The sequence below is a fragment of the Oryzias latipes genome, chromosome 2, assembly GCF_002234675.1.
Source record: "Oryzias latipes chromosome 2, ASM223467v1".
In the NCBI taxonomy this organism is placed as follows: domain Eukaryota; kingdom Metazoa; phylum Chordata; class Actinopteri; order Beloniformes; family Adrianichthyidae; genus Oryzias; species Oryzias latipes.
The window spans coordinates 10085262-10112857 of record NC_019860.2 but is presented as its reverse complement, the minus strand read 5'-3'; the positions used below and the strand labels follow the sequence as shown (position 1 = coordinate 10112857).

The following is a 27596-nucleotide window of genomic DNA, read 5'->3' as shown; positions in this document are numbered from 1 at the left end:
TATGTAAAGCCTTGATTTGCCATGGCAAATTGTGAATTTACAGTTGGGTTGGTCGTTTCAGTTTTAACCAGGAGCATAAATGCTGATTTAGCATAGTTTATTTTATATCCTGATATAATTCCAAATGATTAAATTGGGGAATAGTCAGGTTTGTCAAAAATAGAATGAGGTCATCTTCCTATTAGGCTATACTATGTTACGTTTTGCAGATTTTTTACACCTGTAATTCTGTTATGAGACCAATATTTTCACTGATGGGACTGAATTGTGTGTTGCTGTGACACTTTGATGGGAACAAAATGCCATTGATGTTCAATATTAAACCATTTGTACAGCACCTTTCAAAAAAAACAACAACAAGTGCTTCTCAGTTAAACAGCTTCTCAGTTAAACAGCTTTGTAGGGCTCTCTTTAAGGTTGTTGAAAGTAGAAGCTATAGTTTTGTGAATGTAAGTGCATTCTGAAGTATTCTCGCGTAATTTGATGTACCGATGATGTTGTACAGAGCTCTTAAGCCACAACTTTCCTTTACAGTACCCTACACAGGCTTGGGATTTATTTGCCCACCTGTACCCACCTAAAGGGGCTGTTATGATTAAGCCATAAGAATCAACCCCAACAATCCCTAAAGATGAACCAGAATAGGCAATGGAGGACTTGACGGCTTCTGATATGTCCTACCAGACTGAACATTATTGAAATAACACTTTGCTCAAAAGTTTTTATTCAAATATTTCCACAGAAACAGATGAAGTTGGACCACCAAAAAATGTGGAAGCAAGAGAAATATTGAACACAGCATATCAGTGAATGCTGTTAATGATGAAACAAACTTTCCAAACACTTAACAAACCCCAACTGCTGGTTTTGAGTCCCAACAGAAAAAAAGCTTTAAAGGCCAACACATCACACCTCTTAAAAGGAATTGACGAGAAGGAAGCTTAAAAGAACATTTTACTGCTTCACAACAGAGTGACCTGTTTAACGGTATTTCTATGTGCTTTTCTTATTTTGTTTAAACACTTCCTCCAGGGCTGCAACTCCCATCACGTCTTACTAGGAGATGAATGTCAGAGCTTTCACCTGCAGAAAAAAACAAAAACAAAAAATACACACCAACATTAACACTGAAAGAATAAAGAGGAACAACGACTCATTATGTGAGATAATGAGAGGTTCTACATTTCATAATAAGTGCAGCGTTACTCACTTATTGCAGGGAGAAGTGTAATCAGTGACCGCCTCATCACCTGAAATGTAAAGTGAAAAACATCAGAAAGGAAACAACAATAGTAAAAAGATGGAGTCAGCAGAGAGTCGTACTTGTCTGATAGTAATCGTAGACTTTGACCACGGCTGGTTTCAGGTTTCCGACCTGCTGATCCTCCTCCAGGATCACATCGAAAGTCTCTTTCTGACCCTTCTTTAACTGCCAAGTAAATACAGGGACACGTGTATGAGAATACAAAACAACCAAATGCTTCATGAACCACAAAGCTTCAAAGCTTCTTACCCCGTCCAGGTAGATGTTAATGAAACCTTCCTCTACGTCCACACGCTTCACCAAGCGGTTTTCCTTCAGCTGTGACACAAACAACACACATGTTGTTAGCCCAAATAAAAAACGCTAGTCTGGACTAGCAAGGATGTTTTCTCACCATTTTCAAAGAGTTGTCCTGCAGAATGTAACCAGACAGCAGCTTAATGTTGATCACCACCATGTTGGTTTCCTCTCGTCTGCCCTGAAACCTGTGGGAATCAAACCCAGCAGAACTCTCAAACAGAACCAGAACATCTAAAGAGGCATTATGCTTTTGATACACTTTGGGTTTAAAGATGATTACTTACTCAACGTGCACAAAGAGCATGAACTCTGGTCGGGGAATGTCACATCGACCACTAGTGTTGGTAGAGATTTGAAAGGCAGAAAAGTCGGAAGGAGGGGGGATGTTGTAGAACAAAGAGATCTGGAAAGACAACATTTAAACCATTAACAGCACATTCTCTGAACACATGGACTTCCATGACTGATTTCTACTTTTCTGTACCTGTGCCAGCACACAGCTCTGACCCTCAGCTTCAATTGTGTACTCTCCAGGAATCTCATTCAGTTTCTCCTCTTGGTAAAGCAGTCTGTTGTCCTTATTTACAGTGAAGCGTTTGTTCAGACCACCCACTGAAGTCACAGTGACTGTAGTACTGCCTTCCAGACTGAAGGTGGCAGTAGCATACTTGGCCAGAGCTTGGAGGGCCACGACTGTGTCCTGTGCAGCAAAAAAGTTGCAGTGAGGGACTGCTCTTCAAGCCTCTTTGTTAGCGCCACATGAATGTAGGAGGAGCTACCTGTGTGGACGAGAAGCCGCCAAACGGATTCTGCTGCTGAGCGAGCCAACGCACGATGCCGGCGGCATAATCCAAACCAAAGCCTGGCAGAGATGGACCAGAAAGCAGAGCCAAGAGCACATAGGATGTCATCTCCACCTCCACTGAGTCCAGGCCGGTTTCAGGAGCATCATCTCTCTTCCAGTGACGAGTACCTCCTGTAATCCAAAGACAAATGATTTTCATGTGGGTCATCACCTCTATCATTTTTTCATTTGAGGTAATTGTATTAAATTTAAAAAAAAAAAAAAATAGTATAAAATCTGTAGGGCTCCATCAAGGTGGGGGTCCAGTTTGTGAGCATTTATTTTGTCAGCCACTTCTTAGAGATGGGCAGATGATTTCATAACTCATTTAATTTTTTTTTATTCCATTTTACCAATGTCACATTGTCTGCGACGTGTCTTATAAGCAGCTTGTTGCCACTGTTGAAAGTCTTGATCTTCTGTCTTACCTTCATTGATGGACTTCTGGTCCAGGAGGGTGATGAGTTTGCTCCTCACGTCCTGGTCTCCAGCCAGGGTGAAGGTGTAGGACAGCAGGGCGACGGTGTACAGATTGGTTATTTTACTCGACGCTGCAGTTCTCAGACATTTCAGGCAGTTCTGAACCACTGGATTCTGGGTAAAAATGCACACGACAAGGTGAAGTTTAGTCCATGAGGATTAACAATAGTGAATGAATAATGCATTATATTTATACAGATTATGTGTACTTGCATCTTGCATCCAATTAATGTCAGTCCATTGACATAAACACCAGATCAACAAAACACAATTCTACACCGGCAGTCTAGTTGTTTAATCACAGATTAAAAACTAAAATTACAATAATTTAAACCGGCCCTCATTAAAACCCTTATTTGCCAGATTGTATCCCTGCGCAAAGGAATAACAGCCCCCAAGTGAGAGTTGGGGTTAGACTTGTTTCAATGGACCATCTCTACAGATTATGTCCATAAATACTCCAACATGAAAAACATCTGAAGATACTAAAATTTGATTTCTCCATAAATTGACACTTCAGTTTAATGATTTGCATCACTGTATTATAAATATATGGAACCTTGTAATCATGCCACCAGAGAAGCATTAATCCTCTATTTAGCAGGTTCAATTTACTGAAACTGACATCTTTGACCATGTAAGATATTTTAAACATTCTGTTTCTAATTTTGCGAAATGACAAAAAATGATTGCTTTGCAAGTTTCGAAACAAATATCATTGACTCTTTTTCCCAATTGAGTTAGTTGGGGTTAGGTCTAGGGCTCACTGTGGCGTTTCCGTCCAGCTCCAGCATGGCAGCAGCAACGTAGGCCGTCAGGGACACGTCATCACTCACTCCCCCCTGGAAATTGGACAGGTGTGACAAAATACTCATTGAAAATATTGTTTAGTGTACATGAATGAACCCAAACCAATCAGTTTAATTGAAGCTCTAAACCTTCATGCCGTTGTGGAAGAGTTTCCCAACAGACTGAATGCATCCATCAAGCTTCTGGAGTCCAGACAGCCAAGTTCTGGCATCTTGGATGTACTTCTGGTCCACGAAGATGTACTGTTTTGCAGCATTGAAAGATTTCATGACAAAAGTAGTAAGCCTACAGAAAGAAGTCACAAAACACATCACATGAAAAGTGGTTAAAGTGGAAAGCAAGTGCATCAGAAAATATGGTTTAACATCCTCAGCTCATGACAGGCTAACAGAATGTTGAAAACTCATGGATAGTGAAATAAATAGATAAATTTAAACACCATAAAACCTTTACACTAAAAAGGACTGTAACTGGCATTTTTGATCTAACTGCAATTCTATATTTAATAGATAATATTTCTGTCATGTGGAGTTCCACAAGGCTTTGTGTTAGGCCCGATTAGGTTTTTACTTGAAGCAGATTCCAGGTTTTGAAAAACCTGAATATTTTTAAGTTGCTTTTAACTTTAAAAAGTAACCATTGGAACCGCAGCATGAACAACAACAGTATTGAACAATTACTATTTTTACTACATCTGTGATATACATCAAATCTTATTCTTGAATTATTTCCAAAGATAAAATGCTAACATCAACATTAGTTTATTGTATTTATTTGGTGCTCAGATATCAATCTCATATGGATCGTTTCATTTTACGGCTTTTGTTTTTAACGTTGGAACCCTAATAATCCTTAGTCAAGTGCACCTGTTCGGATGTGGTCCCACACAAGTGCTGAGGATTTTGGGGTAGTCCAGGCCCATTGAGGGTCATGGAGCAGTCTTGCAGTGCCCTTGAGGCTCGTACGGACACCTCAAGGGACAAGAAAATGTAAAGTACCATTGTGGTGTGTAATAAATGTATTGTGAAGTATTTGTAAGGCTAAAGTAAGTTGGTGATGCTGCTGTCTGATCCTCTAACATCACACTCTAATCATTGGTAAAGTGCAAGTACTGGCCCATAATGACCCCAAGCAAAGGAGACATTGTGTGCAGGTAAATGGCGTATACTTATAGCGCTTTCTACCTTCTACCCCATTCACCCATGCACACACACTTATTCACACACTGATGGCAGCTCCGCTACCGAACACTGGCGCCAACCTCCCACCAGAGGCAAGGTGGGGTTCAGTGTCTTGCCCAAGTCACTTCGACACATTGGTGTACAAGGTGGGAATCGAACCTGAAATCTTACGATCATGAGTCGCAGCAGGTATATGCAAGTATACACAGAAAGTAAACACAGAAACCTCCTGACCAGGTGTTTCCAGATGGGTCACTCATTCCAAAAGCGCTGTAGGAACCATTATCATGCTTATAGTTGAGCTCCCTCTGATATCCTAAAAACACACGTGAAAATTCAGATGCTTTCACGTTTTCCTGCCATTGTCATCAAAACATAATATTTTGGCGACTCACCGCTCTCCAAGTATCCTACAGCCATCTTCCGAGTTGACTCTTTCAGCTGACCAGTGCTCTTCAGGTAGTCGAGGATAAAGATGTTTGGAGCAAACAGCAACATGTTTTGTTCTCCACAGCCATACGGCATGGCCAAGAGTTTGTCTAGGTTCTTCATGGCCCGGCCCATCAGATCACCTGTAAAACCCAGAAGAGACGTCAGAAACTCCTAGCTTGGTTCTGGCTCTCTCCATCCACTTCAGAACATGTTTTACTGACCCACAACAGACACAGAGGCTCTCTCTGATCCGGCCACGAACTTTTCAGGAAGCTCAAGAGAGATATTTTTACTCACTGGTCCTTCTAGCAATAAGAGAAAGGAAACAAAATAAATCAAGACTTTAAAAAATGTATGTATTTTTCCCCACAATAGTCACAAATTGTAATCATTTTAAGAAAATGTCCAAATTATCCATTTCTCTCTTACTTGCAGGACACAGGAGAGCGTTGTGGCTGACCATCTGTGGGACTCCTTCAGCCTAACAAAGAATCAACATTAATAACTTGATGTTGCAATATTATCAGTTCAACTAAGAAATTCAGCGCACATTTAACTGTTTTTGAAGTATTGGGATTATTGGTGTTTAGCTGTAAAAACCTGATTTTTTAGGGGGGGGGGGGGGGTACTAACCTCTACCAACAGCGTGGTAATCACAGTGTCGACCTGACCCACGGTGGGGACTGTAACCGCCTCTGTGCCACATTTCTTGTTGCTCTTCTCAGCCTCAGCGCTAACCTTCAGAGTCACATCACCTGTTGGCACAAAAGCATTGTTTGCCAATGAACGTCCTTTTCGTCACAGGAAGCCTCTTTTTCCCTGCAGTTTGGTGCTTCCTTCACACATTTTCTAAAGATCTTCAAGGACTTAAACTAAAGGTGGAGTGTTTGTTTAGAGATTGTACTCGTGTTTGTTTGTCCTACACTACCTAGAGCAGTTGGCGTCACGATCCAGGAGAAGGTCTTGCTCTCCTCTGCACACAGACACACACTGCTGTAGACGCAGCCGTCACAGTTCTTGAAGGTGAACTGATCAGACTTGGCCAGAGTTGCCTTCACCTGCAAAGGAAAGAAAAACTCAGATTCAAGAAATGACTAACACAGAAACGGATTGTTTTCAAGAACTGAGGAAACTGTTTACCATGATGCATTTGGGGAGGTAGTTGAAGACTGTGGCTTTGAGAGTGAACACCTCTCCTCTGACGACAGAGTAGGGCAGAGTGAGGCTGACAAAGAACGGCTGGAAGGCTGTTAGTCCAACGTTGGGAGCAACGCCAAAGCCAGCAGGAGACACACAGAAAGCTCCGGCTGCCCACTTAGTGAGGGTGTCAGGGACGGTCTTCACCAAACTGGTCGATCCACTGGATCTGCATCAAAGAACCAGCAAGATGTCAAATGGAGATAGAATTCCAATTCCTTTCATGAAGAAAATCATGCATCAAACCTTTGACTTAATCATATAGGCCCTTGTTCAATACATCAAACAGAGTTACATTAAACATGACAGTTTTGGTTTTTAATGCAGGAATATGATGGCATAAACGGTGGCTGTGATCTCCTCGACTACGAGTTAAGGTGTTGTAGGTTCAGGGGATGTCATCTGGACTTTGTTTTAAAGTTGGAATACGTTTCGCCTCTTATCCAAGAGGCTTTGTCAATTCTGAAATAGCTGGTCTAAGAGCTGGTATATATGCGCTCATGGGGGAGGAGTCAGACCTGAAACTGGAGGGAACTGTAACTGGAAACTGGAGAGAAAGGATGATTTGAGCGAGGAGTGAAAGAAGCCATCTTTGTCAAGAAGGATAAACCTTCCCATAAGAATGGTGGTCTCAGGTTTATTCTTCCATCCATCTACGGCAGTGTTTTGAAACCTAAACAAACCAAACCAGTTCCACCTGAGTCGTTAACTGCTGAAAGAGACGACCAATTTGAAGAGGGAGTCACTGACTCCCCAACCCCCAGCTGAGGACAAAGGACTATTAACGACCCGAAACCATATAGGCTAAGTGGACAACACCTCCAGTTTCAGGTCTGACTCCTCCCCCATGAGCGCGTATATACCAGCTCTTAGACCAGCCATTTCAGAATTGACAAAGCCTCTTGGATAAGAGGCGAAACGTCTTCCAACTTTAAAACCAAGTCCAGATGACATCTCCTAAACCTACTACAATGGATCCAATCTGGATGAATGAGAGTCTTCATAGACATGAGTTAAGGTGTTGCTGCAGCAAACAAACTCATGAATCCTCCACCATCATGCCTTGCTATATGAGAAATTTAAAGTTTTACCCCAGGTTGAAGTTTTAGACAATTTAGAGTTTTTGTTACCCCACTGACACCAGGTCCCAGATCCAGGTTTCAGGGAAATATGTTCTTATAGTCTCAGTTTTCTGTCCCTCTGGGGCTGGCACTTGCGGAATCACTGGCTGCCTATTGGCACCGAGAATCGCTAAAGGCCTAGCTGAAAAGAACAAAAGAAAAACAAAAACTATAAACCCACTTGAAGCTGAAGCTCACATTTTTCATTTGCTTGTTTGTTGATTAACAAGCATATTTGCTTTTCTTTTCAAGAATTACTATTCAAATATCTTTGCGTCAGTTATCATTGTGGAAAAAAACATGCCCCTACCAAGTTCAAAGGTAAAGCAAGGTCTGGGTGCTCTCACATCAGAGTTTGTAATTATTTTGATCCCAATGTTCTGAAACAAAAAACAGCAAAGAGGCAACAAATGCTTGACAAGTTATGAAATCAAAAGATACATAAACAATATGATCACATTTTGTTAACATCAGAAAAGGAAAGTGAGTCCGAAAACAAACTCAACTTGATCTAAAACTGCACAAAAAACAACCCCCCCCCCAAAATAGGAAAAATTGTGCTTCAACCTTACTAATATTTGCTGAAATTAATAATAAAACCTAAGTGACTTTACCTTGAAAATCGTGTAAACATCACCGCCCTCATAAAAGGGAACAATGCGTGAACGCTTTTCACGACGACCTCTGGGCAGGAGTGTGGGCTCCAGTGGAATCGGTCTTGGCCATGGTTCAGGAAAGCAGGGATTGAAGGAGTCGTCCTCAACCTGATAGTCATATCCCCACATTTTCTTGATGGGCAGCTGGTTGTAGACCTGTAAGCAAACCAGACCATGAATCTGGAGAAAACAGTACTAACTCCGAGGTCAAAGTGCAGAAATATTGGGGGGAAAGTCGTACATAGTCAACTGTGAGCTCCTCCTCTGACTTGAGAAGGAGGACGCTCTGGTCAATGGCTCTGACAGAGCAGAGGGAGCTGGGATGAGCCCGCAGAGTCATTGTGGTCTTTGCTCCTGGAAGCTCCTGGACAGCCGAGAACTTCAAGGACACCTGCACAGGAGACAAAGAAGCTAGTTCAAACACAGCACATCAAGTCCCGACTTTTAAGGAGTCCAGTTTAAAATGACATTCAGTACCTTGTTGTTGAGGCAAAGCTGAATGGGGAAGTCCCTGCTGTCTGCAACAACTTCTCCACTTGATATCATTGTGTAAACCACCACCTGGGCAATTGGAGCCAGGTCGATCACATTGGTGAGGGGGATCTTTATCTTTCCTTTGATGACTGGAGAAACATTTAAAAATAAAGCCATCTATCTAAGTTTTAACAACAATATGATGCAATTACTACACAGAGATAATCCTTTAACAATTTCATACAAAACACATTTCCAACATAGTTTTTTTGATGAACAAAAAATATTTTTCAATGGCTGTACACTCTGTTAAGATGAAAATGTCACAAAGATGGAAGTGTCTGGTATGCATTATAGTGGGTACAGTTTTGTCAGTCAAAGATTGCTTAAACTTATTAGCTTGATGTTAGAATATAATAGACAAAAAACTAAGGTTTGTACCTGTTCTATGGTTAACTGCCACTTGGACAGTGCCCTGCTGCACTATGGCACCTTTGGACTGCACCTACGGAGAAAAAAAAAAAACATGACACCGTTTTCTTGACCCTTTCCCATTTCTTTAAATTGTTCTTTTTTAAAAGAAAATTTCACACAAAAGTCAAATTTGACAATTTTGTTTATGTAAGGCAAAAATACCAGTGGACTACAATCCCACAGAAGCAGCACACCTGTATGGCAAGTTATGTTTACCAAAAAAGGCATCAATATGTCAGGCTCGACTCGTGGATGCAAAAGCAGGAACACAGAGGTACGTTGAATCAAAGTTTTTCTATCTTCCCTTTAATCTCGAAGCAGACACTCGAAGTACAAAGAATGCAAAACGATCCCGTGACAGACACTGGGTAGAGGAACTTAAATACACAGCAATGATGAACAGGTGGGCGAACAGGTGCAATTCATAAACAGAAGTAAAGGTGGAGACAACACAAACGGGAGAAACCGGAAGTAACCAAAATAAAGGCCCAAAGAACCCGGAAACCCCACAACCAATCTAGAATGCGAAACAAACTAACCCACTCTGGCCCCTGAACCTCACACAATATGGTTACTGTCTTGTAGGAATTTCTTGGAATTCTTTAGACGTTTATATAACATGCTAAAATGACTGTTTTGGGATTGAATGCAATCATGTTTTGATAGTTATTGAACCTTTTAGCCAAGTTTCTAGATTACATTATGGGATGTTGTATCACTTGGTTAAACTCTAAAATGACAAAATGAGATGAACTTACCAGGTAATAGAAGCTAAGAAATCTTTGCCCTTTCTGTAGATCCTCCCCCTGGATGATGTATTGAGCCAGCAGGAATCCATTTTTGTCGCATGGTATATCCACGCTGTTCTCACTGAACCCCACAAAGCTCTTGCTCTGGGAGTAAAATCTTGTAACATACTGGTAGGCCGTCCCATAGTCAGGAAACCGTACTTCAGGAACAGTTTGTTCATTTTTTCTTTTTATTATGGTGGTTGCCTGTTAAGACAACAAGATCCAACACTAGAGTTATACTGTGATATACTCCTTTCATATCTTCCTATTGGATTATTGGCCCAACATCAGACCCGTTTAGTACAGAAAGCAGCAAGCAACTGCAAAAGGTCACCACTAACCGACAGAGAGACTGATTCCGACCACGAGGATGTGTCCAGAGAAAACACAGCGATTCCTTTCTGATCTGTATAGAGGGTGAATTCTAGTGAGTCTACAGCATACAAGTAGACTGCTTGGTTTGCGATGGGACTGCCATCTGCACCAGTCACTTTGATCTGCAAAAAAAGAAAGAAGTAAAAAAAGAGATTGCTTTGACATAATTACTTGAAGCTAAATGCTTCACAAAGGGGTGAGGGTTATTTGTTAGGTAAACATGTGGGCCTTCATGATTATTCCAGGTGTCAAAGGTCAAAAGATGGATTAACTAGCAAGGTTTTGAACCAAAGGTGTTAGCAGCACACTGATTTTTCAAAGCTTCAACACTGAAGTAGACCCAGAGAAAAATTAAACTTTAAAAACAGAACCTAATGCTTTTGTGACTGACAGTCCACATTAATGGGTTGGATGGGGGTGGGTGATCCACTGGATGGACACAGTTGCAGCCCACTTCTCCCCCAGAGGATAGCTAAAACCCATCCAGCCCTTTTCCACATCTGCTTAATTCTTTTTGGGTTCATGGGGTTGCTAGAGCTTTATCCCAGCCTCTGTTTGACAAAGGCAGGGTACAAGTTGAGTTGTTGAAAAGTAAAATGGGAAAAACAACTAGCAGGGTTTTGTACAAAGGGAGTCATCTTGTACAAAGTATCAAACATTCTAGTAAAACATGTGACCTAATTCAAGTCATCTGGTGTGATTTTCAAAATATACTTGCATGCTAATGATTACCTTTCCCTCGAGCGGGAGGCCCGGCTTGTAAGAAGAGGGTAGGTCCTCAAAGGAGACGGTTCTGATCTGAGTGGTGAAGCTGGCACTTCCACTGGCCTTAAGAATGACACCTGTGTGACAGTAGACAGATCAAAGCTTATTAGGCGCTAGTGCTAGTAGCTCGAACAGCAAAACCCAGGTGTGCCACAACATACCTGTACCAAACTCCTCTAGTTCAGCCGTCACCTCAAATGAGTCAAAATAGTTGTATGCATTTATGGCAAAGCCTGCCAAGGCTACGTTTTGTGTGGCACATCCACTTTTATCCGTCTGGAGAAAGATTTTTTGAAAAAGGTGACTTTTGAAAACTAGCAGATATGTGACGTTCAAGGACATCAAGAAACAGTTCATAAGAAATACTCACAGAAAGTTCGAATGTCTTGCAGATGTCATCCTGTTTTGGGGACGGCAACCAAGAATACTGGTTCGCGCGTCTGCAAAACTCAGCTTTGACTGAGCCCAGAACTGGTTTCCCATAGGTGTATCTGCAGGGATATGCACACAGTTGTGTATTTTGTTGGTTGTACTGCTTGTATGAATGTTAAAGAGGCTGTTTACAATTTTTATTACCTATATACACACACACAACCTATAAACAATTTTAATTATTGACGGACACTCACTTTCCGCAGATCTTCAGTGTTACTTCATCATCCAGGATGGTGATCACACTGGGCAGGTTTACAGTCACTTCAAACTTTGGCAAAACTGTTGCAGACAAAACACAACTAAAGTTATGATTAAGGAAAATAATGGCATTTTATTGCTAGACTATACCTCTCACTAGTCTTTACCATATTCTTTGATCTCAAAGTTGTGGGAAATCGTTTCTCCTTTGTCTGTCTCAGCAGTTATCACGTAGATTCCTTGTGCAGCTTCAGGAATGGTGGGGTGAGAAAGGTCAAGAATGCCTCTGTCAATGGACTTGTCCAACCATTGAGCGATGCGGTTTGAGTTGGGATCCTGTTTTAAAAAATGAATGCTTATAAAAAAAATGTTCAAAAATAGAGTTTGTTTTTTTAAATGTGTACTAAGCCCTTTGTGCATCTTTGATCAACACTAACAGTAGGGCAGCACTAAGCTAACTTTGCCAGGAAGGCTAAAGCAATGAAAGTAACTGGAGCCGGTACAGATTATTGATAAAACCACTAGGTCCAATCAAGTAAGTTATGGAACCACATTGTTAAGCAAGTTCAATTGATAGTTAAACAAGAACTAACTAGTTACAAATGTGAACTGTGATTAAATAAGTCTTTTAGATCATGTATAAAGTACAGCATGACGCAAATGTGCACAGATGTTCTGATGGTTTAAGTATCTTAGTCGGTTTGTCTTTTCAAGTTGATTGAGTGATGAGATGATTCTCAAATTTTCTAAACAGATCAGTTGGCCTTCACACAGTAGAAACATCTGTTCATTTTGTGGCTGGATCGCTTTTAAAGATTTTTTAGACCAACTCTCACATCTTAAACTTCAGTATTATTTACAGATATTGATGCACTTTGCATCTCACTTCATTAGCCCACTTTAACCTCAATCTTATAAAGGTGATTCTGGGAAATTTTCACCGACTCGACTGAAACTAACTTTTTCTCCCTTTGTAGAAAGCACCGCAGATCTTTAACATGAAGTAGATTGCACACATTTGATTTTTTTTTTTTACCTTAAAGCGATTTTAGCAATACTACAATGTGGTTAATATCCTTTGCTTATCCTACGTATGTTCATCCCCTACATAGGATCAATTTTGAAGTCAGCGCCATGTCTGGCCTGCAAAAACTGGTCAGATCTTCCCAAGTCACCCCCAGTTAAGGCTCTACTGTCTGGATGCAACTTCTTACCTCAATTATAACTTCTTTATACTGAAAGAGAAGAGATAAATTAGTCATTTTTTTTAACCAATTTACACCATCAGTTAAAAAAACATTTAACTTAAAAAATTGAAGTGCAGTCAAGCACCTTAAGCTGATTACAAATCACAGACAGCCCCATATAAAATGTTCTAGCTCCGCCCCTGGGCAGCAGTAACAGACCCATACTAAAACACTAAAAATAAAAGCTAAAATCTCACCATGCGGTTGACTGGAATAAAGTTGTTATCCATGGAGACAATCCGGAACTGAACTTTAAAAGAAAAAAAATCCCATTATTATAAATACAATACTACACAAAACGAAACATTAGTTTTACATGGATGCATTTTTCAACAGGTTCATGAATGGCGTTTTTGGTTTGAGGTTCAGTAATTTCAACCCCAAAAACATATTTATTGGTTCGACAAACATTGTGTCATTTGTATGTCACTGGGAAACCAATTATTGGGCCATAATGCAGGAGATGGAAGTCTGAAAGCAGTTAGGCATCACACTCACATGTTTATATACAGGGTTAATGTACCAAATTTAAAATGGATTTAAAAACTGTATAAAGTCCAGAACTCACTCACCGGTCTGTCCAGGCTTGTAGATGGGTTTGTCTGTCTGGACAATGTGGACAAAAGCAGGAGGTTCTATCAGGACTTTGGTCTCCTGGTTCAGTGAGTCCATCTTACCCTGAATTTTCACACTGATGGATGCCACAGTTGTGCTGGACACTATAGGGACCTGCAAAACCAGCAAACATTTAAAACATTAGAGTGGTAGATTCACAAAAAAAAAAAAAAACTATTGTAGCTTATCTTTCCTTAAACGGACAATACAATGCAGATGTCTACATTGCAAAACCAGCAAAATGTTTTTATTGGTTCGCCCTATAATAATGAATCGACACACTTCTTTGGTATTTGTTATTGTCTTTATATCCTGGTTTGTTAGTCTCAAATTGGTTCTTACAGACCAACTTCTTTTTTTGGATGGGAATCTTGTACCTGAACTCACATTAACCTTTTAACACTGAAGCCGTCGCTGGTGATAGAAAACACTTAGAAGTAACTCTTCAAATGTTGACACGTTTAACGTAGTTGGTCGACAGATTCCGAAGCAGAGAAAATTGTTTTGTGGCTTAATGGAACAATGCACTGCTTTTCTAGGCTTCAGAATCTGTTGGTATTACATTTGAGTTAAACTTCGTAGACTTATGGCAATTCAAAGAATGCCAATTCTGGACCTAAAGCTCCAGTGTTAACGGGTTAATGCCAGCTCTTGCTTCAAACACATTTAAAAAAAAAAAAGTCAACCTGGATTAGGAAAGGACAGATTTTAACATTGACTGATAAGTCCTTTTTATCTGGTTTTCTGCCTCTATAGTCACTTCCTGGGAAATATTTCAATTGAGAATTTCTGATGTGGCATTGAATTTCAAAAGACTTCAAGAAAAAAAATCTCAAAAACAAACCAGAAACTGGAAGCAGCGGTAGATTTCAGTTCTTAAAAACAGCTGCCCGATCTTTGTACTGGAAGAGTCCAGATCCAGGGTGATGGTCAAGGTGACGGGCTCTGTAGGGGTTTGGATCAGAGCGCACAAGGTCTCCTTGTTTCCTGCTGTCAGATGGGAGCTGACAGTCACCAAATAGGTTCTGTAACCAGAGGACGGAATAAGAAACAATCACATTCATACAATTTTTCAGCTCCTCTGCACAAATGTCTGCTGCTAAACAGATGAAAGACGTACCTAAAGAACCAGTTGAAACAAAGTCAACTTTTGACTGTCAAGTAGAAATCTACTTACGTTTCATTGAGGCTGGCTGACATCACACGCTGCAGGTAGGATGCAGCAATGATGGCAGCGAGCATGAGCAGGTGAGATTTCATGTCAGCAGGGTTGCAGGAGCCACTCCTGAATGCAAGGATTAAGATACTTATCAAGACAGATCCCTGACGATGAGGGATACTCATTGCTCTGTAGATCCACAGTGGCCTCTTTTATGGCCAGACTTCTTTGGGTGTACCCTCTTTGGCCCACTTTCCTTTTCTTCAGCAATACTAGACCAATTCCAGAACAACAAGAGGGACAACCTGTGGGTTCTACATATTTTCTTAGAAGCAAAGGTCTGTTCTTGGAGTTTAGCAAAAGTATGAAGGTGGTAGGATCAACGTCTGGAGACACAATGACCAGAGTTTCAGCTGAACACATCTGACAACACTGATGTAAGAACAACTGAGTTCTGAGATACCCTTTAGGCTGCATAAAGACATTTGCTTTGCTGCAGGTGTGACCGTATGCCCTCTTACATTTGCATCCTAAATGGAGACTGGATTTGGTAGTGATTAAAAATATACAATTAAAAACTTGACACAAGTTCCATGAAAGAGAAGGTTACAATAAACTCTGACAGTTGGAACGCACTCCAACACTGTATGAGGGCAGCTGCCTCAGGATCTACTCAACCCCACTGCACCGGTGGGTAGACAATTAACGGTGCCAAGGGAGATCTCCGATCCAAATCCTCACCAGGAGTACCCTGCTCAGGGCCCCAATACACACCACAACCCTAACAGTGATTAAAAGATGATACTAAACAGAAGAGGTGCACTTGAGCAGGACAACACTAATTTATGGGCCGAAAGCAGGGGGGGGGGGGGGGGGGGTCTACATATGGCACCCACCAGCTACCGTAAGGATAAAGGGAGGAGCCAGCCACCTCCCCCCTGCCAGCCACCTCCAGCCAGTTCCAACCACCAAGATACCAAAGTGGGCACAAAACAATTTAAAAATGGTTAAAAGCAAAGGTGTCAAGCGCGATTAAAACATTAAAAACAATAACTGAAAAGAGTATAAGCAAAACAGCAGTAGCAACTCTGCTGGGAAAAAAAAAGACCAATAAGTTAGTTCCCCCTGGGACATTCACATCATGGTTACTAGGGATGGCCCGTTTGACACGGCACTTGGGCGCGCAGTTCACCTTCATGAAACTGAGTGTTTCGGCACAATGTTTCAGGGCGTGTGTCAACTAGCACAGATCATGTGGTGGATGACGTGCCAAATGCTTTGTTTGGTCGAGCCACGCTTAAGATATCAAACACTGCAATGAATGTATGACATGCTGTTGCCTTGCGATTAGACATAGCTCAGTGGAATAGTGAATGGCATAAACATTTAGAGGTTCTAGGTTTGAGTCTGGCACTATACATATTCTTTTTGAGTATTTTTTTCTTCATGTGATATGTACTTTGCTGTGTCAAGCACTTCTCACAGAAAGCGTCACATGCGTCGTTTTACTTTATTTTTAAATCATTAACAAAATGTTTCTGTTTTACCTTTTTTCATCATCATTTCCACATTGAAATGTTACAAGGAGCTTTGTTGAAACATATGGCAATATACATACAGTCCGCCACCAGATGCCGCTGTTCTGTGTGGTTTCGAAGCCCGGAATGGGTGGTTCGTTTTTCTAGCACAATAACATGAACCCCAATGAGGCTTCATGGGGCTTCTATTACCATCCCCAATGTTTACAAATCCTTATGTTAAATCTCATGCTCCATGGTCAGAACTCACGCCACCACCTGTTAATATAAATATGACGTAAAATGTTGCAATCTCAAATACTTAAAAACTGTAGTAAAAGGAGCTAAATGATTAAAAACTTTGGTAAACAAAGGTCCACATGTCAAGATCACTCACCAAGGCCAAACCAGAAAACCTGCATCTAGCCCAGACTCCCACAGCTGCTATTTATCAGCCTTATGGGCCAATCACAGCTCAACAGACAGGTGCTGGCCATGAATGTTAACCTATGGTACACCATGAGGGACAAACTACCCCCCACAGCCATGTCTGTCACACAGGTAGACCAGATATGGTAGTGTGCTCTTTTTACATCTTTGACACAGAGCTGTGAGACTGTTTTTCCTGTTTTGTTGTGCTTCCCAAACACCAACCCTGACAAGTGAAAATTTTTCAGGCTTACCTTGGACCTTCAATCAGTCAGGAATTTCTCATTATTACCTCAAATTAATGCTTCTTTGGAGCTGCCCAGTGACTGGTTTAAATCTGGTCTCTGTGTTTCTGGTCATCATATTTCCTCCACCCAGAATTTTGCGACCCAAAGACTGACATCCAGCTGTAGCCGAGCTTCTGAAGCAGATTAGCCATTAGCTCCCTAAGGAGATTTGAATTTGGTCAAAGTACCAGTTGGCTGAGATGAAAGCAAAAGCCTTAAACACCCATTTTAATGACAGTGGTGTTTTTAACATGTTCTTGTGGCATATTCTCATGATGGAGAACATAGGTTAAGAAAGTTAGGCTCAGAATTGAATCTCTGAGAATTTTCTTTTCAAATTGGTCTTCAAAAAGACCCTTCATAGCACAACAGTTCCCAACTCAATGTTCTAAATAGAAAGTCATAAAAAATCTGAAAGGTTTTTCAAACCTGGCTGGCTGTACATCAGTTTAGTTTTTGGTGTGAATTTGAACTTTTCAACATTGAAGTCAATAGGAATTTCCTGAAACCAGCCTCTTGTGGCAATTTTAGGAACTGCAGCATTTGGAACTTTTAGCAATATGTGGGCGCTGAGGACCCCACTTCCGGGAAAGACAAAATATTTCATAAATCTAATGATTGTAAAACTTGTCAGCTGTGATCGTGTAGTGGTTAGTACTCTGCGTTGTGGCCGCAGCAACCCCGGTTCGAATCCGGGTCACAGCAAAAGGTACAGAAAAACCAAAAATGTAATTCTTTGCAAGCTTAGACCTTTCATCCTTAACTCTTTAAAAACTACTAAACACTCTCTTTGTGGACAAAAAGTACATCCAAGATGCCAGAATTGGGCAGTCTATGCTACACATGCCTAACATTTTTATTCAGTCTGTTGGGAATTGTTCCACAACAACATGAAGTACTGGAACTTACATTAAACTGTAATTATTGTGCATTCATTCATGTACACTAAACAATGAGTACTTCAATGTGTATTTCCTACCACAAGTCCAAGGGCTGAGTGAGTAATAACGGTTCCTTCACAGCATACGTTGCTCCTGGTGCTGTACGGAAACGCAGTTGTGAGCCCTTACCCAACTGAATAAAAGATAGTCTTTGGAATTTTTCCTGTGAAAGATGTAGGTGTGTCATAAAGATTTTCCATGGTTTTAATCCTCCAATCCTGTGGACTGTTCAGGTGCTGTTCGTGTGAACAGTGCATGTTTTCTTGTGCTCACCGAACTCGGTTATCCATTTTTTATTCTGCAAAGACCCTCTGTATCCGTAAAGTACGGTCTAAACCAGGGGTGCCTAAAGTGGGGCCCGCGGGCAAAATTTGGCCCGCCAAAGGTTTTCTTCTGGCCCGCCGAGTCGTGGCTGCGCAAGCCGCCGTGTTTTTGTAAAACCCCTTAACCTCACATCCATTGTCTATGATGGTGAAAAGTCTATGACTGTAATTTACTTTTGTTCTCCAGATGGCGCTGTTAGCACCTTTGCTGCCCACCGCTGCCACCCCCTCTCAACCCCATGCACTGAGTGTCTTCTTTTACGTCCTCACTGCTCTGCATACCGTTCTTGTGCTGTCCTCTCTCACGTCCTCTTTACCGAAGTCTCACAAACACATAAAGCGCACCGCACCATAGGGCAATCCTTACATTTTGGAGAAGATTTACGACTCTAAGACTTTTTCAGTTTGTTAAGATGGAACGACAACGGCAATGGCACACGGATAAGAGGCATTTTAAACAAAAGTGGGAGGATGATTATTTTTTTGCAGAAAATCTCTTCTAAGGCTGTTTGTCTTATTTGCCAGCAATCCGTGGCTGTACTGAAAGAGTACAATATACGTCGCCACTACGAAACTAAACATGCGGTCTTCTCCAGATACAAAGGTGAGGCGCGAAAGAAAAAATCGAGCGAGCTGCTATCGAAACTTCGGTCACAGCAAGCCACCCTCAAGAGGCCCTCGACAGCACAAGACTGCGCCACACGGGCCAGCTACGAAATTTCGGCGCTAATTGCAAAGAGTGGGAGATCGTTTTCAACGGGAGATTTTGTTAAGGAGTGCCTGTCCACAGCTGCTTCAATAATGTGCCCTTCCCAAGAAAGAGTTTTTTCCCAAATTAGCCTCTCGCGCAACACAGTGACCCGCCGCGTTGAAGATTTGTCTCGGGACATTAGAGATCAGTTAACAGTAAAGTCAAGAGACTTTGTTGCTTTCTCACTGGCATGTGATGAGAGCACAGACATTTCTGATTCAGCGCAGCTTTTGGTTTTTGTTCGGGGAATTAACGCTGACATGAAAATAACACAGGAGTTGGCGGGACTTGAGACGCTGCGAGGGACGACAAAAGGCGAAGATTTGTTTGCGGCGGTTTCAAGAGTCCTGGACAAATATAACTTGAGTTGGGACAAAATGCTTGGAATAACAACTGATGGTGCACCTGCCATGATTGGGAAAAAAGCTGGCCTCACTGCTCTCATTTCCCAAAAAGTTTCAGAGTGTGGGGGAAAGGTAGCGCAATACCACTGTATCCTGCACCAGGAACAGCTGTGTGCAAAGACGATCGGACTGGCAGACGTTGTGCGCGATGTCGTTAAAATCATTAACTGCATCCGCTCAAAGGCACTCTCACACCGCCAGTTCAGAGCATTTTTGGATGAAGTTGATGCGCAATACAAAGATATTCTTTACCATCAGGAGGTGCGCTGGCTGAGCAGGGGGACTGTGCTCAAAAGATTTTTTGAGTTGCGCCAACTTATCGCGGAGTTTCTGTCGAGTGCGAGCAGGGACACAAAAATCCCCTCCGATAAAAGATGGATTTTCGACGTGGCCTTTATGGTGGACATCAACGACCTGCTCAACAATCTGAATGTTAAACTTCAAGGCAAAGAACAGATCATAACGGAGCTGTTTGACCACATCAAGGCTTTCCAAATGAAGCTGCAACTACTCTGCCGGCATCTTTCAGCAGGTAAGTCAATGACATGCTGCACACAGACTTTTGGCTGTTTGTTATTTGTGATTGTAACACGTGCTGCTCCATGTGTGTCCGTCGCTGTGATGTGTCGCTGTCCGTGGTGCTTACGCCTGTTTGACAGAAAACGTAACTGTTTGTCTTTGTGGGTTTGCTTTCATTGCTCTGTTGTCTTTTGTGTCCTGTAGCTTATGTGCCTCATAGTAGGGCCAATTATACTAATGGACACATTCTTATTTGACTTTGTCTCTTTAGGAAACTTGGCACACTTCCCCAGCCTGAGAGACGTGAATGTGGAGGTGGACAGGTTGCCAGAATATGGAGAACTTCTCAGCAACTTAAATAAGGAGTTTGATTTGCGCTTTGTGGACTTTAAGAAGACTGCAGGTGACATGGAGCTTTTTTCTCAGCCCTTCAGCGTGAGTCCCGACTCAGTTCCAGAGCATTTGCAGATGGAGTTGATTGAGTTTCAATGTGACACAGAGCTAAGACGCAAATTTGTATCACTACCCTTGAGGGATTTTTATCCACATGTGTCAAAACAAAGATACCCACAGATGAGAAAAAATGCACAAGTGATGCTATCTCTGTTTGGCAGCACCTACATTTGTGAGCAAACATTTAGTCTCATGAACCTGAACAAGATCAAACTCAGGGGGATCCTCACAGACTCACACTTGCAAGACATACTAACACTATCAGTGAGTAAGCTGCAGCCCAACATTCAGTCACTGATGAAGTCAAAAGACCAGCTCCATGTCTCTCATTAAGGATCGCAGTTTGCTGTTTTCATTGGAAAAAAGTTAGTTTTAGTTTGTTTTTGTTTTTTAGTTGAAAATTGCCAGTGAGGCCTTGCTTTTATGTTTGATGGTTTGAAAGAATGTTTATTTTTGTATGTTACCTTGATGAATACAGAATCAAAATAAACACATTAAAGCATATTCTTTGTTTTCTGCTTTTATTTAATGACATACAAAAAACGTTTTGTATTTGGCCCACGGTCCACGATCACATTTAGATTTTGGCCCTTTGAGGAAAAAAGTTTGGGCACCCCTGGTCTAAACAGTACTTTAATTACAATGTGGCTTAAGAGCTCTGTACAACAGCATCATCGGTACATCACCTTACAAGAAAATACCTCACAATACTCTTACCATACGCACAACGATTACAGCTTCTGCTTTCAACAAGCCTAAAGGGAACTCTCAAACACACCGGTACTCTCTTTATGATTGCATTCATTCCTCTCTATGGCCCTCTCCCTGGGTATGGTTCCACCAAAGAGCCACAGCAAACGTACAGGAACACATGATGACAGCTTTAAACATCTATGGCCTTTCGTCACCAAGTTCCCATCCAAGTGTCAAGGCAACACACAATTGTGTGCATTTGTGTTCATCTCAATGTCAGATTCCTCTCTCAGTGAAAACATGAATGAATAGGTAATAACGTATAGTACTTGTGCAGTGCTTTGCTACCTCCTTAGACAGCTTGCATTAAATTCACAGTCCCATTCACCTATGGACACACACATTCACACACTGCTGAATATTGGCACCAACCTTAAAGTAGCAGGACCTTAACGGGATTCGATGGCTTGCCCAAGGACACTTGGACACATGGGAAGGCAAGGTGAGAATGAACCTGTTGTTTTTGTCTTCATTTTGGTGTAACTTTCAGACTCAGTAAAGACAGCTGCAATGATAGAGTTTTCTTCTTGAAGGTTGGTGTCTTGTCTCACACCTTGGTGTACCAAGATGTATTTGGTGTTCTCTGTATGGTAAGCAAAGCCAGTTTCTACCCACATGCCGTGCTAGGCTGATACTTAGTAAAGAGAGGATGGGAAAATGTTTTTGACTGGAACTCTGACCGCTCCCACTTGTCAGCTGTGATCGTATAGTGGTTAGTACTCTGCGTTGTGGCCGCAGCAACCCCGGTTCGAATCCGGGTCACATCAAAAGGTCCAAACAAACCACAATGTAATTCCCTGCAGGCTTTCAACTTTCATCATTAACTTCTTTAAAACTGCCAAACACTGTGTTTGTGGACCAAAAGTACATCCAAGATGCCAGAATTGGGCAGTCTGTGCGACACATGCCTAACATCGTTATTCAGTCTGTTGGGAAACTCTTCCACAACGGCATGAAGTACTGGAACTTACATTAAACTGGAATTGGACAGTTAGATATGTAGGTCCCTTAAGTTCTAATTAGCCATATGTTTAATTTCAGCGGTGAATAAAAGCACTCCAGGGGTTTATTTATTCGTTTTTCCTTTTTTTCTTCTGCTGTCCAACAGCTGAGCAAACAGATCAGAGCTGAAGGCCTCTTGTATTGGACATATTTTACTGTTACGACAGGGGCTAGAAGAAATATATGTTTTCTGTCTTATTTTTATTACGTTGAAGTGTTAATGTTCAGTGTGTTGACCGTCTTTTGCACTCTAAAGGCTCACCCCCTTTGACATTCCTTTAGGCCATGAAGGTGTGTTGAGACATAATAAATTATGCCATGGACCAGATTTAAACTATCTGTGTTGAAGATCCAATCCATTGGAAACGAACTATAAAACCATTCTCATGCTAAGGACAAAGCTGACCTTTGCTCCAAAAACTGCTCGGAGGCTTCTCTTCTTCCATTTGAGTTACTATAAACAACAAAGGGAATCATTTTACAGATGCAACGGTGTGCACCTTCGAATATGGTCCGGAGGAAGTGGGCGGCCCAGCTGTCGACGAATCCATGCATCCAGGGGGAGGAGATTTGGCCGCCATGATAAAAACTTTCATGCAGAACTTTTTCCTTTGTTCTTCTCGATATGTCTGCATTCTAAGACGCATTTAACTTTTGTGCATTTGTAGACTTTATAGATTGAGAAACCAGATATCTGTTTTAATTCGTTTAGATCTTTGTGTATCTTTATCCGGTCGAATCCTGGTCTGCTTTGACCTCTCCCGACTTCTTGAACACGCATGGGAAGATCTGAAAAGCGAACAGATTTTTTCCTACAGGCTTATGAATCTTCTGACATTCGAGGTGTATATTTGTATAAACCCCTTTTGTATTAGAGTCTAAACTATCTTTATGTTAATTACGTTTCTTGTTGGACTTGACAGAAAAAGTTAGAGATAGGGGATAAGGGAACAAAAGAAAGGGAAGGAAGAAAAAAAGGCAGAAGGGTAAGAAAGTAGGAGGGGTAGAACCACAAAGCAAGTTGCTGGAGGTTTATCATCAAGTGTAGATGTTAGTCAAGAGAGTGGGGTTCTTTTTCATTTCTTAAAAAAATTAATAACTTTTTTTCTGTTTTTTTTTCTAAATTTAACATGTATTTCCATAAAATACATGCATAATTCTAATTTCGAACTTAGTTATAGTTATTGTTACAGTTATAACTATATAACCATTTGATATAACTAAGATCCTCCTTAGATCACGAAGGAGGGTCTAAGGGCAGGGATGCCCAGTTTAGTTTAGTCTGTTTAGTTAGTTCCGTTTAGAAATTACCGATTGAATTATATGTATTCATGATTCTTTTGATTTTATCTTTACTTTACAAGTACGGGTATGAAGCCTATTGAGACGACAGTTGTGATTTTTGCCTATATAAATAAAACTGAATTGAATTTAAATTCTTTTCTTTCCCTCTTTTAAAACCCATTCAGCGGAAAATCCGTTTTTTTTGTTTCTAAACATGTTCTTGTGCCATTTTCATTGTGATGGAAGACTACTATAAAGAAAATTAAGTTTAAAATTGCATTTCTGAGTTTTTTTGTAAACCCGGAGCAGACAAAAAAATTCTTTGGAAAAAGCTTGTAGTTTTGACACAGATGCCTGTGTTTCCTTGTCTGAGGTGGAATCTTGCTCAAAACTCTACAGCTGGATCGCTCCGATCGCCCTATTTTTATTGCACTAAAGTTGTTAGGTTGGGGATGTAAGGGGCTGGAAGTAAGTAAAAAGATGGTTAATGGGAAATAGGGTCAGGCTTACTCTCAACGGTCCCACCCACAACTTAGAGGTGAATTCTAACGAACTCCTGCCGTTCTCCAGAAACTACAGTACAGACCTAAAGTTTGAACACTCATTCAAATGAATGGGAAGGTGTGTCCTAGAAGATGACATGGGTTTCTAATTTCTGGTTAAAAACTGCAAAATCATAATAAAAAGACAATTGGGAATGATTTTACAATGAATCCAAAGATGATCGGAGTTAGACTTTAGGAACCTGAATTTAAGAAGTCACCATCACTTTAAAAGATCATCTGGTCTGTGGTGGCAAAGTCAGTAAACTATATACCAAATAGGTCAATACAAACTTTTTATAAATAAGGTTTTTACTCAGTGTAAGGGGCTTAACATTTCGATCTAATTGGTTAAATACTGTGTATTTTCTTGCATTCAACCCTGTAAAGCACACAGAATCAAAGAACTGACAGAATTTTTTTTTTTACTCAAGTTTCTTTTAAGTATTCAGCAACATATACAGCATAAAAGAATAAAAGACATTCAAACTTTTTTTTATACCCCAAACAAACAAACCCACCCTGTTGCACCATAAAAGAAAAATAATTCAATACAATAAACAAGAATTTTACTGATTGGGGTTACAGTGTTACCCCTCAGAAAGAAGCGATGGATCAAAAACTTTGATCTTGCTCAGAACTGGCTGCCAGACATTAAAAAGAACTTGCGGTACAACCCTTCATTGAAAATCAGATATTTTCTAAGGTAAGATGGCACATAAGATCAACAAGGTATTTCCTAAAAGTAGGGGGTCGTTTGTTTTTCCAGTGGGGTGGTGGGGTGTAATGTGAACCCCCCCCACCGCGTGGGGGGGTTCACATTACACCTGAGCCGGGGGTGTTCGTGTCTCTGGGGGGTGGGTCCTGGTCCTCGCCCCTGAGCGCTGGGCCCCGCCAAACTTCCAACAGTGGCCGAGCCTGGTCGGGCCATATTTACAACACCCCTTGTGGGCCCCCTTTTTTCCCCGGGGTTCCCCCCCTCCTGGGCGGGGGCGGCGGGCCTCTGCCTTGCTCCTCCCTGGACCAACCGTGTGCCGGGTGGGTGGCTGCCTGGAGTGCGGAGCGGGTCTCCCTTGGGGGGTCCTGGCTCGTACCTGGGGTTGGGGCGGGGGGATGCCCGGAACTCCTGGGTGGTGGTGGGGTGCTCGTCTGGGGCTGTGGGCGTCCTTCTCCGATGGGGCCCTGCGTTGGGCTCTCCCGGCGCGGCGGGGGAGCTGCTTTCCTGGTTGGGCTGGGGCGGAGCTCTCTTTCCCTCTGCGCCTCCCTGCTCTCTGGCTCTGGGGGCCTCGCGGCGGTCCTGCTGGCCCCGGCCTGGGTGGCGGTCTTGGTCGCCCGGGGGGCGGTTGTTCCCTGCCTGTTCCCGTGTGGCGTTGGGGGGATTCCGGCTGCCGCTGCTGCTGCGGCGGGGGTCTTGGGGTGGGGATGGCTGGGCACTCTCCCTCCTTCTTTTCACGTTCCACCATCCATTTTAGTAGAACATAAACACTCACCTGAGCACAGGTGTTAGCTCACCTTTGCATTAACAGTGTGCATGACTGAATGACTGAAATATTCACATTTTTGGCACTTGGCTTTTGGTGTACCTTTGCATCCTGGTACCTTGCATCTCCCTTTCTTTTCATCCATGACCATCCAGTTGGCTGTGGCATCCAGACGCACATCAGCGACTGGAATAGGTGTAGCGGGTCCTCTTCTCCTCTTTTCTTTGTACTCCCCAGCAATTGTGGAACTGGGACGACCTCTCTTATGCTCCAGATTCTTGCCACTTTTGCATAAGCTTTCTCCAATATATGACTTGAACGTATAAAGCCTGATCTGTTCCTCTTTACTCATCCCAGTGCTGCTGCAGTCTCTCTTGTAGAGCAGCCAGGCAGTCACGGTGGTCATGTCAATAAAGTGGAACATCAGTCGGTGGTACCACTTCTTCGACCTGATTTTGGTGCGGTACAGTGCAATGAGAGAGTCCAGCAGATCCACTCCACCCATATTCTTGTTGTACTCTCTCACCACAGCAGGACAGGGAACTCTGATGACTTTTTTTTGCTTGCCATCCCACTTATCAACATCAGTGACCGGGTGTGCTCCAATGTAATCACTGAGAAGACTGACTGAATGGTTATCATACCACTTCACAGCATGCAAGGTGGTTTCTCCAACCATGGCCGTCTTCTGGTCAAAAGATCCACGTCCAGTTCTCTTCAACTCAGGATCACACATCATGCTCACACCTGGTAGTCTGTTGCTACAGACAGTGCCAGGACAGTGAATTCCCTGCTGAGCAAGTGTGAGAATGAGAGGAACACTCGTGAACCAGTTGTCAAAGAAAAGCTTGTGTTTCTGGTGTTTAGGTATTGGCTGGGCCAGGCGGAGGACAACGTTGCCACTTGCTCCTACATCTGGCAGCTCAGGGGGTTGCACAACTCTCCCTGTATAGATCTCAAAATTGTGCGGGACACCATCAGAGCCAGCCAAGACAAGTATCTTGTAGCCCCATTTTTTTGGTTTTGCTGGCAGGTATTGCTTGAGTCTGTTTCTTCCCTTGAAAGGGACCATCTGCTCATCTACATCCAACTTCTCACCCATTGGGATTGTCTGCAACTTTGAGGTGAGATGAGTGACCAGTGGTCTGATTTTGTGGATGGGATCAACATTTTCTCTTTGTCTCACTTCATTGGTGTTGAAGTGCAGACATTTTTTTATGATCTCCCATCTGTTCAGTGCCATGGTGTCAGCTACCTGGGAAACTCGGGTGGCTTTGTTCCAAAACATCCGGGTGCCTGGTAATCCAAACAATGACATGTACACTGCTGTACCCATGAATTGCTCCAGCTCTTTAGTTGTGAGGTTAAGGGGCTTGTTGGTGTTACACTGAATGGCATATAAATTTGACTGCTCTACAACTACTTCCAGAATGCCTTCAGAAAAAAACATCTTGAAGTATTCATAGGGGGACTTGATATCGTCTGATTTTGGAAGGCCGGCCTGCCATTCTGGGTAATTATTGATGTTGGCATTGTGGGGTGTTCTCCAACGGGGTAAGCGTGGAACATCTTCCTGTGATGCTTCATCCTCATTTTCCTCTTCATACAGTGACTCATTGTCATCAGGCATGCCAGCTATATGTTTTCAAAAGAAACCAGTAAGCATAAAATTTGAATAAGTCATATATACCTCTCTAAACGCACAAATACACACACGCGCACACACACGCACACATATGTTCATTCCATACAGTATATTACTCTGCTGACTGAACCCTGATCTCCTAACTCTCCCTCAAACCTGATTCTGGAATCCACTCTTCCTCACTGTCAAACTCCTCGAGCTCACTATCCTCACTGTCGGAAGGGATGGGCCTAACCTCTTGATCATGTTTCTTAGACCGATAAAATGTTTGTGCATCCATTTCCTGTGAATAATAGTAGATAGTACAGCAAAAAAAGGATTATGTTGATAACTATGCATCCCTGCACATCTCCATCCATTAGCATGTTATAGTTCACACAAAAGTGATCTAACTGCACAATGTTGCCCTGAGGCAATGAATGAAAAACTGCCATTTTAGTGTATAAA

At 42.0% G+C, this 27596-nt stretch overlaps 3 protein-coding genes across 3 annotated transcripts; 1 reads left to right on the top strand and 2 right to left on the bottom strand.

Moving 5' to 3' along the window:
• Positions 1–707: 707 nt before the first annotated feature.
• LOC101161298 (alpha-2-macroglobulin-like protein 1) lies at positions 708–16759 on the bottom strand. Its single transcript, XM_004066473.4, has 37 exons — positions 16733–16759; positions 14837–14944; positions 14504–14684; positions 13617–13773; positions 13242–13294; positions 13012–13032; positions 11965–12133; positions 11794–11878; positions 11535–11655; positions 11326–11440; positions 11132–11241; positions 10366–10521; positions 9992–10228; positions 9201–9264; positions 8763–8908; positions 8527–8676; positions 8244–8441; positions 7940–8009; positions 7639–7771; positions 6452–6677; positions 6240–6369; positions 5945–6066; positions 5741–5792; positions 5533–5616; positions 5275–5451; positions 5114–5195; positions 3827–3983; positions 3656–3730; positions 2837–3002; positions 2344–2540; positions 2049–2264; positions 1849–1967; positions 1659–1749; positions 1514–1582; positions 1324–1429; positions 1211–1250; positions 708–1083 (listed from the first exon to the last, which is right to left on the bottom strand). Exons 2-37 carry the CDS (start codon positions 14917–14919, stop codon positions 1080–1082), a joined length of 4362 nt encoding a protein of 1453 aa, XP_004066521.2. The 5' UTR covers positions 14920–14944; positions 16733–16759; the 3' UTR covers positions 708–1079.
• Positions 16760–19453: 2694 nt separating this feature from the next.
• On the top strand, positions 19454–20830 carry LOC111948696 (general transcription factor II-I repeat domain-containing protein 2-like). Its single transcript, XM_023962836.1, has 2 exons — positions 19454–20002; positions 20261–20830. The coding sequence occupies exons 1-2, from the start codon at positions 19477–19479 to the stop codon at positions 20773–20775; spliced, it is 1041 nt and encodes a 346-aa protein (XP_023818604.1). The 5' UTR covers positions 19454–19476; the 3' UTR covers positions 20776–20830.
• A 4696-nt stretch (positions 20831–25526) lies between these two features.
• Positions 25527–27134, bottom strand: LOC111946443 (piggyBac transposable element-derived protein 2-like). The gene has a single exon (XM_023949719.1). It carries the CDS (start codon positions 27132–27134, stop codon positions 25527–25529), a length of 1608 nt encoding a protein of 535 aa, XP_023805487.1.
• Between the last annotated feature and the right edge of the window lie 462 nt (positions 27135–27596).

Bases quoted from the DNA above. Each gene is read 5' to 3' on its own strand.
- LOC111946443 (XM_023949719.1), bottom strand. From the start codon at position 27,134: ATGCCTGATGACAATGAGTCACTGTATGAAGAGGAAAATGAGGATGAA.
- LOC111948696 (XM_023962836.1), top strand. From the start codon at position 19,477: ATGATTGGGAAAAAAGCTGGCCTCACTGCTCTCATTTCCCAAAAAGTT. The intron at 20,003-20,260 runs GTAAGTCAATGA...TTGTCTCTTTAG, and splicing joins CTGCCGGCATCTTTCAGCAG to GAAACTTGGCACACTTCCCC.
- LOC101161298 (XM_004066473.4), bottom strand. From the start codon at position 14,919: ATGAAATCTCACCTGCTCATGCTCGCTGCCATCATTGCTGCATCCTAC. The intron at 10,522-11,131 runs GTAATCATTAGC...CTTTTTTTGCAG, and splicing joins GCCTCCCGCTCGAGGGAAAG to ATCAAAGTGACTGGTGCAGA. The intron at 9,265-9,991 runs GTAAGTTCATCT...TTTTCTCCGTAG, and splicing joins TTCTTAGCTTCTATTACCTG to GTGCAGTCCAAAGGTGCCAT.